The sequence below is a fragment of the Lolium rigidum genome, chromosome 2 (assembly GCF_022539505.1).
Source record: "Lolium rigidum isolate FL_2022 chromosome 2, APGP_CSIRO_Lrig_0.1, whole genome shotgun sequence".
Classification (NCBI taxonomy): Eukaryota; Viridiplantae; Streptophyta; class Magnoliopsida; order Poales; family Poaceae; genus Lolium; species Lolium rigidum.
Genome location: NC_061509.1, coordinates 226,469,145 through 226,484,580, shown reverse-complemented (window position 1 = coordinate 226,484,580; position 15,436 = coordinate 226,469,145). Strand labels below are relative to the sequence as shown.

Genomic DNA, 15,436 nt, shown 5'->3' with positions numbered 1-15,436 from the left:
ATTTTTTTGTGTTTTTGATATAAAGAAAGCAAACAAAACAGAAAATAAAATAAAGTAAAGCAAGACAATAAACAAAGTAAAGAGATTGGATGTGAGAGACTCCCCTTGCAGCGTGTCTTGATCTCCCCGGCAACGGTGCCAGAAATTTACTGCTGCCGTGTAGTTGACGTAGGAGTTAGAAAAATTTGTGGTGTAACTTTTCTTCAGTTCCCCGGCAACAGCGCCAGAAAAAGAGCTTGATAACGCGTGAAGCACACGTCCGTTGGGAACCCTAAGAGGAAGGTGTGATGCGTACAGCAGCAAATTTTCCCTCAGTAAGAAACCAAGGTTATCGAACCAGTAGGAGATGAAGGCCACGTGAAGGTTGTTGGCGGAGGAGTGTAGTGCGGCGCAACACCAGGGATTCCGGCGCCAACGTGGAACCTGCACAACACAATCAAAATACTTTGCCCCAACTTAACAGTGAGGTTGTCAATCTCACCGGCTTGCTGTAAACAAAGGATTAAACGTATGGTGTGGAGAATGATGTTTGCTTGTAAAAAACAATAGAGAACAGAGATTGCAGTAGATTGTATTTCAGATGTAAAAGAATGGACCGGGGTCCATAGTTCACTAGTGGTGTCTCTCCAATAAGAAATAGCATGTTGGGTGAACAAATTACAGTTGGGCAATTGACAAATAGAGATGCATATACATATCATGATGATTACTATGAGATTTAATCAGGGCATTACGACAAAGTACATAGACCGCTATCCAGCATGCATCTATGCCTAAAAAGTCCACCTTCGGGTTAGCATCCGCACCCCTTCCAATATTAAGTTGCAAACAACAGACAATTGCATTAAGTATGGTGTGTAATGTAATCAACACAAATATCCTTAGACAAAGCATTGATGTTTTATCCCTAGTGGCAACAACACATCCACAACCTTAGAACTTTCCGTCACTCGTCTGTCCCGGATTCAATGGAGGCATGAACCCACTATCGAGCATAAATACTCCCTCTTGGAGTCACAAGTATCAACTTGGTCGAGCCTCTACTAGCAACGGAGAGCATGCAAGAACATAAACAACACATATATGATAGATTGATAATCAACTTGACATAGTATTCAATATTCATCGGATCCCAACAAACGCAACATGTAGCATTACAAATAGATGATCTTGATCATGATAGGCAGCTCACAAGATCTAAACATGATAGCACAAGAGGAGAAGACAACCATCTAGCTACTGCTATGGACCCATAGTCCAACGATGAACTACTCACACATCAATCCGGAGGCGGGCATGGTGATGTAGAGCCCTCCGGTGATGATTCCCCTCTTCGGCAGGGTACCGGATGCGATCTCCTGAATCCCCCGAGATGGGATTGGCGGCGGCGTCTCTGGAACTTTTTCTGTATCGTGGCTCTCGGTAATAGGGTTTTCGCGACGGAGAGTTTAAGTAGGCGGAAGGGCAGAGTCGGGAGAGGCACGGGGGCCCCACACCATAGGCCGGCGCGGGCCCCATGATGGCCACGCCGCCCTGTGGTTAGGGCGTCTCGTGGCCCCACTTCGTATCCTCTTCGGTCTTCCGGAAGCTCCGTGGAAAAATAAGACCCTGGGCGTTCGTTTCGTCCAATTCCGAGAATATTTCCTGTGTACGATTTCTGAAACCAAAAACAACACAAAAGGAACTGATGCTTCAGCATCTCGTTAATAGGTTAGTGCCGGAAAATGCATATAAATGATGTAAAGTGTATATAAAACATGTGAGTATTGTCATAAAACTAGCATGGAATATAAGAAATTATAGATACGTTTGAGACGTATCAGGTTCCAAAAAGAAGAGTAAGAAGACTACTTTGCCTTAACTTGGGACAAAGACTTGGAATGTAGATATTTATTATGTATTTGTATAATAGCCCAAAATATTAGAGGGTGGATGCAATATTATTTACTTCCTCTGTACGTCTTTGTAAGCATTTTTAAGGTTAACTTATTTTTCTTGTATCTAGTTTACTTTTAGTGTGTAGGTTCACTCATTTTATTTTGTATCTCGTCTATTTTGAAAGTGTCTAAAACATCTTATATTACTGAACGGAGGGAGTACTTACAAAATAAATCGGGAATAACATAAATAGTGTTAGCGCATGTACCATATATTAGTTTCATGTAAGGAGAAGAATAAGAAAATACGAAGGAGTCTTTAAACTGATGGCAGTTGAAAGAGGGAATGCACTTTTGATCTTGGGTGCACATGCTTCTGCCACCGTAAAAGTTTTTTCAAATATTAATTATTTTGTGTATATATGTTGACATTCTATGTGCATATGCCATGTTTCGGAGAAAACCGACCTTTTTTTGTGTCTTGTGTAAAAAGACAAGCAAATGTCTTGTGGAGAGTATAGTTTTAGCCCCAATTTTTGTCTTTTCTCATATGGCACAAAAAATATCGGTTTTTATTGAAACAGATTTGCAAACATATAGAACATCAAGATATATGCGATATATTTTTATCAGATTTTTTAAACATTTTATAATATATTCAGAATTTATTTCAAAAATCAGGTCCGGGTGGGAAAAAACACCATGCATGTCCCAGTTGAAAGCAGCTATAAGGTCTGGCTGTTCCTTTTGTTGGCATATTCTCATCTAGCGCTTCGGCTAGGTATACACAAACGGCAAATGAAATAGGGTGGATTATATTTATATAGCAGCTTCGGATTACACCGACAAATAGAGTAAGTTTGAGAGGCGCTTTTCTTTTGTTTATTAGTTTTGTTTTGTTTTTCCGGATGGAAGGGGAAAATGCAGTTTAGGTAAAATGATTTTATTCCGCGTAAGGAAAGTTTTGGTATGTTCGACTTCCTGCTTTAAGATCCATCCTACACTGTTTTACCAAGTTTCATCGGAATTAATATACAGTATGTGGTCTTGATTTAAAAAATAAAGTTTAAAGAAACTGGTGCGGAAGAATGTTGAGCAAAGTTACTTTACGACGCACCTGCACCCAGCTCGCGCGACACGATGCGCTAGCGCCGCCGCAGCGGCTGCCGCTGCCACTCTGCAACTTTGGCACCCCTCCCAACCATGGCATCCTCCTCCTCCACCACCCGCCTCTCCCCAGCCACCAGCCACCAACCCTCCTCCCCCGTCCCACCACACCCCCTGCCCTAATCTGGATTCAACCACGGCGCCCCCGCCTGCTGCCCTCGCTGGATTCGATGGAGCTCCCATCCCTCCCTCTGTTGAGTGCTCTGAGGTCCTCCTACCGCCTTCCTATGCATAGCTCCCCCCCCCCCCAATTTCACGCTGATGCTTGTCACCGGCTCTCCCTTGGGGCCTATAGAGCGGGTTTGGGAGGAGGTTGTGGGACAGAGACGCTCGAGGCCAGGTAAGACGCCTGCTCCGCCTGCTAGGAAGGAGACCGGACCCTTCCCCCCTTTCAAGCGGAGGACCTTTGCCTCGGCTTCTGTTGCTTGGCGATGGACCATTTTGTTGCAGAATGTCGTGGCTCTGTCCGGTGCCTTGGTTGCCCGTTCTCCGGGCACCTTGAAAGGGACTGCAAGGCGCGCCGTCCTCATGTCCATGGCTGCTCTCCACCAGCGCCTCCTTGTTGTGCGAGCGACACGCCGGCTGGCCATGCTGCTATCCCATGCGGTGGCTCGCGTCCGTCACCACCTCACCCTTGGGTATCTGTGGTTGCTCATACGAGTGACACTATGGTTGTTCCGGGCGAACCTACGGCTGAGGTGCGGCTGTTACAGCCTCTCCTCGCAGCCCAAGCGGAGGTGGTAAGCACTGAGTTGCAGGCTATGTTCGCCGCTCGATAGGAGGAAGTGTTCTAGCCTCTTCGCGACTTGGTCGCCGCTGTGCAGGATTGGACTGATCAAGTCTCAACCCTCTGGGAGATACGGCCGAGCATGATGAAGTTGATTCTCCAGTTGTGGACGATGCTGAGGATTCTGGTGTGTCTGATGTGGCTGGCTCGGTCTACGAATGATCCTCTTGATTTGGACTTTATCTTTCCCGAGAAGGTGCCTCAAGATGTGGAGGAGCAAGGCAAGGGGACAACAGGTGGCCCTAAGAGCTTGGAGGTTTCCAAGGTCGACGTTTTGTTGGTTTGAAGTGGGGTGCCGATTGACATGTCGTCTTCTTCCTTGTGGGATGGTTACTTGAGCAGTTTCAATTGCACAGAGCCGCTTTCCTTGCTCGACACACCGATTCTTGTGCAGATCGAAGGGGACGCCACTTGTGTTGGGAGGCGTAGTGGACGTTTGGACGTCAAGAACAAGCGTTGCAATTGCCAAGCGCGCTGAATACAGGTTGGCAAAGTCTTTCGGTGAGCTGCCAAAGGATTCGATCTCAGAGAAAGGCTCAGAGGAAGATGTGCAAGAGAAGATGAATTCATACATACGGTTGTGCAAGAAGTCTGCATCGCCCATGGCGACCCAGGCAATTCGCGAGTTGGTACTAGCTAATGTTTAGCCGCTGTCTTCTTAAGGTTAGGCGCAAGTTCTCTTCTTGTTGTTGCGAGAGTGCGCTTGAGGTAGCAGATATGCCTAGTTGGTTGTGAGGGCCTAGGGAGACTTGTATCTGGCTGATTTTCGCCGGTTTTCCTTATTAACTGCGTGCGCGCGCTTATGATTTTCGGGTCCCGTTCTTCTTATGAACTGGATTAATTTTTCCCTTTTTATAATGCAATGCGGGAGCTCCCGCACTTTCACGAGGTTCTGTAAAAAAAAGTTTCACCGGGATTAATTTTGTTTAGTTTGGTCAAACAGATTTAACTTGAAATGTAAAGACACCAGTAAAACCGTGCACAGGTCAGATTTTTGTCAAAAAATACCACATGGCGTCCGCTCCTTTGGTTCGATAGGGAATCGCACCGATTCGGGCTATACCGGTTCGTGCCCTTCTCTGTTTACTCGAGCCGACCCAGTTAAATTCCACGAACGGCGAGGCTTCAAGTAGCGCAGACGGAAAACACGAATCAACAGCCGTGCGAGCCTGCAGAGCTCGTGCGTGGTTGCCCTCGCCGCTGCTCCCTGCGCGGGTACCGTCGCCGCCGCCGACGACAACGAGACCCAGTGTCGATCATGGTGAGTACTTCATCCGACCACCTACTTGTGCAGTCGTTCAGCCGGAAGGGGCTGTTGATCCTACTCGTCTGGATCTGCTCGATCACCGATTTGATTAGGCGGGGGATTTTTTTTAGTGCTACCAGTGTTTATTTGGGCTGAATTGCGCGTGGCCTGGATATATAGCTTTATTTCCAGTGGGAAGCTAGGTTTTCAGGCGGGGGGATTCGTGAGACGGGGCTCTAATTTCCGTTTAACTACTTCAGTTCGGCGTGTCTGGACATGTGAAGGATTTCCCGTTTACTTGCTCTCCGATGGTCAGTGCCATTAAGGCATATAGGCCAATATATCACTTAAACTTCCCTTGTTTCGAGACGCAGTTCAGCTCTAGGATTTTGTTCATCTGCGGCTAGTTGAAACCATCTTCACCAAGTGCTTGTATGACCGAAAGTTCTATTCAGCTTTTATCCAATGAGCGACATGTCTCTTGTCATATATGCTGTAGGAGTACACACAGCCGGCTTCTTTCCAGAGTCCATGTCTGTGGGATGTTAGTTGCAACCTTAAACATCTGCTCTTGTTAATGATATTTTTAGAACCGCATTATGACATTGAAAAAAGAATGATTCTCTCGTTTGAGGAACTGTTTCTTAGAAATCCCATGTCTGGAGCATTTTCGATTGGTCAATCCTAATATTGGATGGTGGCATAGTTTATGCTCCGATATTTGTTGGCTTCTGATGACTACACAGTAGGAGTTGTTGTGTGGACAGATACGGGCCAGACATATATAATGTATTTCACGATTCACATTAGATTTGCTTTTTTTTTTTGTCTCAGTTCCCTGACTTAAATATGGTCATATTAAGCTACATGGATAAACAGTTTTATTCTGAGGGATTGTAAGCCAACATTTACCGAAAATAGTATGTCGCCCAGTTTGGTTTTGGAGTGTTTTTTTTTGAGTTTTTGGATATGGCTTTCAAAGGATTTTATTATTATTCAAATATTTGAGGTGTTTGGGCACAACAAGATCTGTAGTTCTATGAAACCATGCTGTTGTAATTCTTAACTTTATTCTACTTTACTGCGTTCCTTGTTGCAAACTGTGGTTCGCGCATCATTGTTTGTGGTAGTGGTTTGAAGAGGGACAAGTTTGAAGTTCATTGCAAGTCATTCGTAGCTCTACTAGTTAGATATATTGGCCCCTGCTATCATATTGTGTTACCTGAATATGGATTGCTGAATTAAGGAGTCACTGTTTACTTCACTTGTGGATTCAGGTTATATATTGCTCAGGTTTTATGCCTGGGACTAAATGTAGCCTCATAACCTTCTTTTGCTGTAGAATTTTCGGTGCCGCTTTGGTCATACAATTATTCGTGCCCGCCCTTTGCCTGATCGAAATATATACTGATACTTCTTCATATTCAACATGGTTATTTAGATATTCAGAGTCATATTCCTTTGTACATTGCTACTTCATTACATCCAAAGTCCGCATTCAGTTATTCACACCAAGTAATTCCTAAGGTGTGCTAACTAATGAAAATTTTCAGGCTAGCCTTGCTGAGTCTTTCTTGGCTGATCTTGATGAGCTATCGGATAATGAACCCTGTCAAGTGAGTCAAATTTATATTTTTATTGTTGAAAGAAAATATGTGGTACAACGACATTTGTTCCTTACTGACATATGTGTACTTACCATATTTCAGGAAGAGGTAAACGCAGAGGCAGTGAATATGGAAGAAGATGTTGATGGCAACATCTCTGACCTCATCAAATCTGTTTATTGCGACGATCTTGATAGTATCTCAAAACTTCAGAAGACACAATATTATAATGACATAATGCAGGTAAGAGATATGACTTTTACACCCCAATTAGTTGCATTATATAAAACAGCTGTGGAATATTTTTTCTGACTGGCTAACAGAAAAACTATACCAGTATATAATGGAAGACACCATGGTTCCTGATTCTTAGGACTTTTAATGGATTTCCAAGTGTTTTTCACTGCGGATAAGCTAAATAGTTTACCAAAGAAACCTTCATATGTTCAGGTATATTATGGCTACTGAATCACATAAACATTTAATTTTTCCCTCTCATACTAACTTTAGTCGTTGCTATTCTTCATCAAACATTCATGGATGTATCTTAGAATGTAAGCAAACAAACTACCTTTCCTTTTATGGAGCAATTGTGTTCATTCCTTCAATGTATCTGTGTCGATCAGAGTTGACTTTGATTTTGTGAGCATTGGTATATTCCATAATTTCTTCTCTCCATTCTACTTAAAATTCAGTCCTTAACTGCTCTAAGTTCCATCACTATTCATTTTGTTCGGTCAGCATACTGACCATTTTCACTTGTTCGCAACAGAAAGTTGAAGATGCCGTCCAGAGAGCCATAACTGTTCCCAATCAAGGAAGCATTCTGGAGGACCTGGATTACCAACTTATTGTTGATTGCAACGCTTTATCAGTAGATATTGACAATGAGATCAGTACTGTCCATAGTTTCATACGGGGCAAGTATAACCTTAAGCTTCCCCTATTAGAATCCCGGATTCAACATCCAATTGATTATGCCCGTGTTGTCAAGAAGATCGGAAATGAAGTGGATTTAACCCAAGTTGACTTGAAAGGTCTTTTACCTTCTGCGGACATAATGTGGATTACTATGACAGAATCAACTAGTAGGGAACCTCTTTCTAAGGTAAATTTAGTAAAAACTAATGAAGCATGTGATAGAGCTCTTACCCTAGATGCAGCAAAGAAGAAAATACTTGACTTCGTCGCGAGCCGAATGGGACACATAGCACCCAATCTTACTGCCATTGTTGGCAGCAATGTTGCCTCAAAACTAATGGTAGATGCTGGTGGTTTGGAAGCATTAGCAAAAATGCCTGCCTGTAATGTGCAACTTCTTGGAGCAAAGAAGAAAAATTCATGTGGATTTTCTAGTGCAGTGTCTCAGTTTCGTGCTGGTTATCTTGAACAGACTGAAGTATTGCAAAGCACGCCTCCATCTTTAAGAACTCGCTCTCTTAGGCTTATAGCTGCAAAATCAACATTAGCAGCAAGAATTGATTCTATAAGAGGTGATACAACTGGAAAAGCTGGGAAGAACTTATTGGAAGAAATCCGCAAGAGAGTCAGAAAATGGCAAGAACCGCCACAAGCAAAGTTCCCAAAGCCAGTCCCTGTCCCTGACTCTGTTCATAAAAAGAAGAGAGGGGGTCGCCGACTCCGAAAAATGAAAGAAAGGTTTTTAAGCGGACATATTATACAATCTCGTGCCTAGTTCTCTAATTAATTGGCCGATGCATGTTAATCTGCTACTTATCTCTTATAATTTATAACTGTGTACTTGATTTTGCAGATATGCACAAACCGACATGATGAAGCTTGCAAATAGAATGCAGTTTGGCGTGCCAGAGAAGAGCTCATTAGGTTAGTTATTATATACATGTAAAACTTCTTATTGCCGTAGATATACATGTCAATCGGAATAGACCATGTATGAACTTGAATATAGTTTCTTCGGACATAATTGTGTATTTTTTATTAGGTGATGGCTTAGGGAAAGGGTATGGCTTACTTGGACAAGCAGGAAGCGGGAAATTACGGTTGTCAATCGGTCAAAACAAACTTGCTGCTAAAGTTTCTAAAGGGTGAGCAATTTAATGTTTTCATTTCTTCTCATTTTATCCTGAAATGGAACTTATCCGATGTTATGGTGGAGCATAAAGTACATTTCCATTATCAAGCCTGTGCCAACATGGCTGAGAACTGCAAGGATTTTTCTTCAAAAATGTGAAGCTGGTCCTCAGTTAGTCATAGTAAAGGTGCACAATAAATTTATATACAGGAAAGTAATAGGAAATACTACAGAATTATCAAGTAATGGCTATCTCTTATTTTGTTGCATTGGTACCTTGTTTTACTCTTTTCACATGACTGATTTTACTTCACTAGTTGTACAACAGTTACCATTACATCTTCATACATATCTCTCACAGATTTCAGATTGTTTATACGGATGCATGTTGTTCATATGATCGTTTTGATCCACACTATAATTTTATCTACTTTGCTTTCACCATTAAATTTGTATCGTCTGGAATATGTTTATTTGTATCCCTAATATTTTTGTCTCTACAACATCATTAATTTGGTTCCGCATTACTTTGTTTTATCAGATTCAAGGAGAACAAGTACGGCAGCAGTGGGGTAAGGTCCGGGTTGACGTCAAGTTTGGAATTTACGCCAGTTCAAGTAAGTTATTGCTTTAAACTTTCGTTGTCTTAATCTATCTGTAGATGAAGAACTTAATTATGTGGTACACAACCTCTCTTAATTTAATTCTGTAACCAGGCTACCAGCACATTTAGATGTCTATGCAATTTCAAATGAGTACTTGTTGATCTGTGTATACTTGGAGATTAATAGAAGTGGTGTACCATTTTTCCTATACAATCTTGGTAGTTTTATTGATTAAAAGTTACTGCAGGTAATGTACTTGTTGATAGGTTTAGTGTTCTGTGTTGCATAAAGCCCTAACTTTCATGCTACGTTTTTCTTGTCCAGGGAATGGAACTGTCAAATCCGTTGCCCCAAGGTAACCTTCTTTTCAGTGGATGCACAAGAACCTATTTTTCAGATGCAGGGGCATTTTAAAGTATCAAAAGGATCTGAAAGAAGTTTGTTCAACACCCATCACAATATTCGCACAGTTAGGAGAATCCTTGGAGTGATAATTTTGGTCCAATGAAAACCAGGTTTGCAATATTCGTTTCTGTTGGACATAGGTTTTTGGCATTCTTGGCCATGATTTTCAGTCACAAATGTAGATATAGACCCTGTATGCACTCACACTCATGGTATAATTTGTACTTTAGTGTTGTTTCTTGAAACAGCATTCATGTTAGCATTAGGTAGTCAAGTAGCTATATACTTGATTTTATCACCTCATATATATATATATATATACCATATGTATATATCCCATGTACAACTAAATCTTGTTTTGCTGAGCAAAGGAATCTACGCATCAAAGTTAAATCTTACCGCTCCTGTGGAATTTGAGTTGTTTCATGTGAAATTCCAACGTCCCAAGCATTACTTTTGTGTTTTTACGTGGTATAAGTATAACCACAAGAAAATTCAACCTATAGATTTTTTTTGGCCAGAACTGAAATTCCTTGGTAGGCTTTCCACAACCATTTTTATAGAATTTTATTTTCGCAACAACTTGCTATTTGCTAACCTCAATTCTGTGTGCACACACGTCCACGGTTTTTTGCTCCCCGTGGAGCTCACATATTGCTATCGGATGACTACAGAACAATGACAATATGACATCCAGTGATTGTGTCACTTGCAGTTTATTAGGCTGGAGGATTCTAATTTGGCAAGCCCATAGAGAGATTTCATTCACGCTAGAATGGGCATGATAATTATTGCGATTTGCTCTTCCACTGTTAGCAGTTTGTGGCGCTAGAAGTGGAAACAGTTCCACAACCCTTTTTCCGCCTAGTCGGTCCAAGGTTGCGGAGTGTACTCGAAATAGTTGATCGGCAAAAGTTCACTAAATGCGTAAAATAAAGTTTGACACAGTAAAATATTGAGAAATCTCTTTATTAATCTTTCTACCAACTATAAGCACCCACTTAACATTTATAAACGTGAGATTTACTTAGTGGACCTCGCCTTAATAAGTCCGAAGTATCAATACTGCACAAGTATTCCAACACCTGCTTGGGCTTTGTTTAGCGCTAGAGGCTTTGTGGGGATTATTGGGGATAATCCTATAGAGTATTGGGTGAAACCCTTACCTTCACCCAATCCCCATAAAACCCCATCCCCATTTCACTAGGTAGGGGTAGAGTATTGGGGATTAAGAAAAAAAACACTAAGATTTGGAAAAAAGTTGGGATAAGCGGGGATTAAACTCGCACAATACTATATTACCAAACATGCTTTTATGTGTAAGTGGGGATTATCCCGCTAATCCTCACAAAAACTCTAAAACTCTAGTACCAAATAAGGCCTCAAGTGTTCTCCTTCAAAATCATTTAAAAAATCAGAATGAAGTCACTCAAACTTATAAATGCATATACTAAACACATACGGTAAATGTATTGAATCAAGACAGAAATGTGCATCATGTGGATGGTTAAATTATACAAAAAAATTATGGCGAGAAAGTTTGTAAAATGATAGGAAACGTGTGCATAAGGTGGCTCACCCCCAAATTTCTCATTGACCTACCTCGTAGACTCATGGTACTCCTGCTGTTGGAAGGGTGGTGACGTGTTAGGGATTCGTAGCAGAAAACAAAAAGTTTCTAACTAAGGCAACCCGGTTGCCTAGATCTATCTAGGAGTAATGCAGTAACGGTAAAGATTTCGGTGACGTACCCTCGTAGATCAAAAGCGGTGTTCCGCTAGAACGTGGTTGATGTATACTCGTCGCCGACCCCGGGGTCGTGATGAAGTCCTCTTGTACGACGTCCAATGCTGCATGTGCAACACCTCGTAGTTTCGCACACATACGGTGCTCAACGACGCTCCCGTCTCCGTTCCAGCGGAGGCGCGGAAGTAGATCTCCAGGATCCTGGCAGCGTTCTCGCGTACCGGGTGGAGTACTCCCTCCGTGCGCAGCTCTTCAAGGTACCACGTATGGGAGAGATAACTAGAGAGAAAGGGGAGGAGGCGCCCAAAGGGGCTCTCCTCTTCTCAAAAGAGGGAATTGTGTGTTCTCCTCCCAATGCCTCCACCTTATATAGGGAAGGGGGAGGGGGTTTGGTGCGCCCCAAACCGTAAGGTTTCGCCAGCTAGGCCAGGGAGGGTGGACCCCCACCTCCAAAAAACCCTAGCTGCCCCCACAAGCCCATGTGGGGGGTTCACTGACCCCTAAATGGGCTCCCTTCCAAGAAGGGACCATTAAAGTGAGCTGCACCTTTATTAATTAAACGAATATGTAATTTAATATTAATTCACTTAATTAATACATAATACATATTATTTAATTCCCGATGATCTGAGATGCCTCTTGAACCACTCCGAGCATCCTTCGGATTCTCCCGGAACACTTTCCGGTTCTCTCTTCTCTATTCTTCGGAGTTTCCGATGAATCCAAGACAATCTAAAGTTTCGTTGAACCCTTAAGTGTGTTTCCCTATGGTTGGAGAATGATACATACATGATCGAGACAATATTCGATCAATGATCGCCATGTTTTCTGGAGAATAATAGTGACCCATGTGTATTCTACGACGATGTGATCGTCGTTTGAACCATTATGTCGAATCTCATTCCCTTTGTTACTTCGATACCGGCACTCGTCCGAGACTTTAATCATCGGTATCATTATAGCTAGATCGATCTCGTTACCGACAAGGGTATTCAACTCGCTCTGTTCGATTCCATCCTCATGATCTAGATGTAATCTCACCGAGTGAGCCCATAGTATCTTCCCGCCACACGGATGATCAAATACCGCTCTTGACACATACGCCTCAACCCATCCCATTGAAATACCTGAGCAGCATCTTTATGACCACCCTATTATGATGTGGCGATTGATGATGTCAAAGGAGGCGCCGGTAACAACGATTAGGTATGGTCTCACGGTCTAAGGATTGGGTTACTACGCTTTCATAAATATCGTAACGTGAACTTCGTAACTTGATCGTGTTACAATACTTACATTTGGGAATGTCCATCATATCATTTATTCAGTGATATAATTCCATTGTCAATGGCATCTGTGTCCATGATTGGAAAACTTCGATCATCGATTGACCTTAATGAACTACAGTGGCGGAGCTTGAAAGAAAAAGTTGGGCGGGCCAAACCAAAGCTGACACAAAAATTCCTCCAAAACTATACATTAGTCAATACCTAATGCTACCTTTTGGTTCAGCAGATCATCATACATGAATTGCTCCAAAATAAAATAAAGCATAGGAGCATACTAAGATTTGTTCCTAGAAATCATGGTGGCACTAGTAGATAAAAGATTCATCTTATCATTTAACCTGCCAGCCTAATCCCAATGTCGCAGCAATTTTCACACAACAATGGAATGAATTATTCATATTACCAATTACCAAACTGTTAACCAATAACTTCAGACACTATAATCTATAGGAAAATTGGTAATGAAAGAGAATCAAGCAATGAGATTTGGGCAAGTGCATTACCAGCAGTGTCACGTGTGCGGTTATGCTATGCATTTCGCCGGGCAAAAATTGGAGCAGCTATGGCATGTGGGATTGCAGCAAGAAAATTGGAAAAGATGGAGGATACCTTGTTGTTGACTGGGTTGTTGGATAGTCTCTGCTAGCTCTCGTTGCTGCATGCCATGGAGTAGACCCTGCCAGCCTGCACCTACTGCCTTTGGCTTAGCCGCTTAGGGCTGTGGGCTGTCCGCCTGGGCATCCTTGCTTGCTTGCCCTCGCTAGCTGCTGGACTAGACTGTCGCCGGTAGCCGGATGTGATGACCCAGCGTACCACTGCATGGTGTAGTACACAAGTCGTTGACATAACACAAGTGAAAAACCGTTCCACTCATATTACATCTCTCAGAGTGGTACAACAGAAACATATGCGAGTCCAAGGTATGTCTATAGAAGTACACACGAACTGTTTACATAAGATCAACACAACCTCCTACTTTACAGTGAGGTAAAACTTCAAATAAAGCTCCAGAAGAACGACTCTTAGTCTATCTTATAGCTAACTCAAGTTTAAGAGCTAATTGGCTTGCTATAGAACTCTAGCTACTTAGGTGCTAGGATTAGGGAAAGGTTCCCTTCTATTACTAGTCTCGGTTTCCATTATAGCTGATGCGGAAGTTGACTCCATTGGCTTCTTTGATTGAATTCTGCATCTTGTTGCAGTTGACTCCTTTGTCTTTGAGTTCCACGGTAGTTTCTCCTTCGGTGCCTTGCTCTAAGAAGGGGGTTCAAACGAGATAGAATGAGTACGAACGTACTCAGCAAGTTCATATTAGGAAATAGGTGTATCATGCACTAGCTACAGCCATAGACCAGAAAGTCATAGGCCAATGCAAGTTTTTATAAACATTTCTTAAAAAGGTTTATTTTATTCTGAAAACTATGCCCGTCAGTCTTCACAGGTTGACCAGAACTTCGTGGAGTTCCTTTCCTGCCGCGTTCGCAGTTCCCTTCCCGGAACAGGGAGTGACAGTCACAATTCAGTATCCTCTGCAGAGGTGCGTTACTTTTCTCATAAGAGAACTTATCCTTGTTGCCAACCGAGTAGCATGCTCGTCCACACTTCCTTTGGTGTGAGGCCAGGTGTAAGATCCAAGCCCACACCGCCTTCTCCGCGACTGCAAACCCACCCTTTTGTCCACCTGCACACCCCCAGTAGATTTCTCCCGATAATACGGCTTTACTCACGGTGTACTTTGGACAATCCATCATAGATCGTAGAGCCATCATCACTAATGGATGGGGATTTAAAAGGCCATCCCAACCTACGGCAGTGCCTCCAACACCCCGCCGGCTCTACCAATCCGTTGGCGTGCAGAAGAGAAAAGATACGACTGGCTTCCCCAGAGCCATTATAGATCTCATGGTTAACGCGATTTGTACGGCGCTAGAATCACTGGACGGCATTGATACTTAGTCCTAGATGAGTAGTACCCATGCAATGGAACCTCCACCATATCAACACATACCATGGTTCCATTGCCCACCACATAGTCATATTCATAATTGTAAAATAATACTTTGCTTTTCAATGCATGAGTGATAAGTATAGTACTTTGCATATAGTTTGATACAAATAATCAAATGACATGAGCAAGCGATGAACTTGCCTTTCTTGACTGCAAGATTATGCGGGCAAAAGCTTCGATACGTGATAACTCCAAATTCTGAAATACCATCATCGTCCGGTAAGGACAATGTTTAAAGAACTGGCAAAGATGCTATAATGCATAGTATGAGATGCAATCGTCCCGAGCGTAACCTAACCTCGATGATTTAGGATGTATAAGTTGTAAAGATTTCTTTAGGGTGTGTTGCACTTTTAGAATGGTTCTCAAACAAGGTTCTTATTAGGGTTTGGTTATATTAGCATCATAACCAAGTGATATAAGACATCATAACAATAATACACATACAGAATAGTGGTGAAACAATATGTAAAGAACATGTGTCAATTTTAGGTTCTACAGAACATGGTTGATGATTACTTAAACTATACTTCAAAAGAATAACTTTTGAAGAACAGGTGGTTTAAGAAATAATGAGTATTTCAAATAAGGATTAGGTTTCTAAGGTTTGATTGACATTTGTACTTCAAAAGAATAACTTTTGAAG

General features: G+C 42.2%; 1 protein-coding gene across 4 annotated transcripts; it reads left to right on the top strand.

The window, feature by feature from the left end:
- Positions 1-4,841: 4,841 nt before the first annotated feature.
- LOC124693060 (U4/U6 small nuclear ribonucleoprotein Prp31 homolog) lies at positions 4,842-9,992 on the top strand. Of its 4 annotated transcripts, XM_047226506.1 has the most exons (7): positions 4,842-5,092; positions 6,631-6,693; positions 6,787-6,927; positions 7,457-8,343; positions 8,459-8,529; positions 8,648-9,354; positions 9,667-9,992. In XM_047226506.1, the coding sequence occupies exons 1-6, from the start codon at positions 5,090-5,092 to the stop codon at positions 8,752-8,754; spliced, it is 1,272 nt and encodes a 423-aa protein (XP_047082462.1). In that variant the 5' UTR covers positions 4,842-5,089; the 3' UTR covers positions 8,755-9,354; positions 9,667-9,992. The 4 variants fall into 4 exon arrangements, with proteins under 4 accessions (XP_047082462.1, XP_047082463.1, XP_047082464.1 ...); XM_047226507.1 differs by lacking the exons at positions 4,842-5,092; positions 6,631-6,693 and adding an exon at positions 7,022-7,134 and having other exon boundaries at positions 6,811-6,927; XM_047226508.1 differs by lacking the exons at positions 4,842-5,092; positions 6,631-6,693 and adding an exon at positions 7,008-7,134 and having other exon boundaries at positions 6,812-6,927.
- Positions 9,993-15,436: the final 5,444 nt, after the last annotated feature.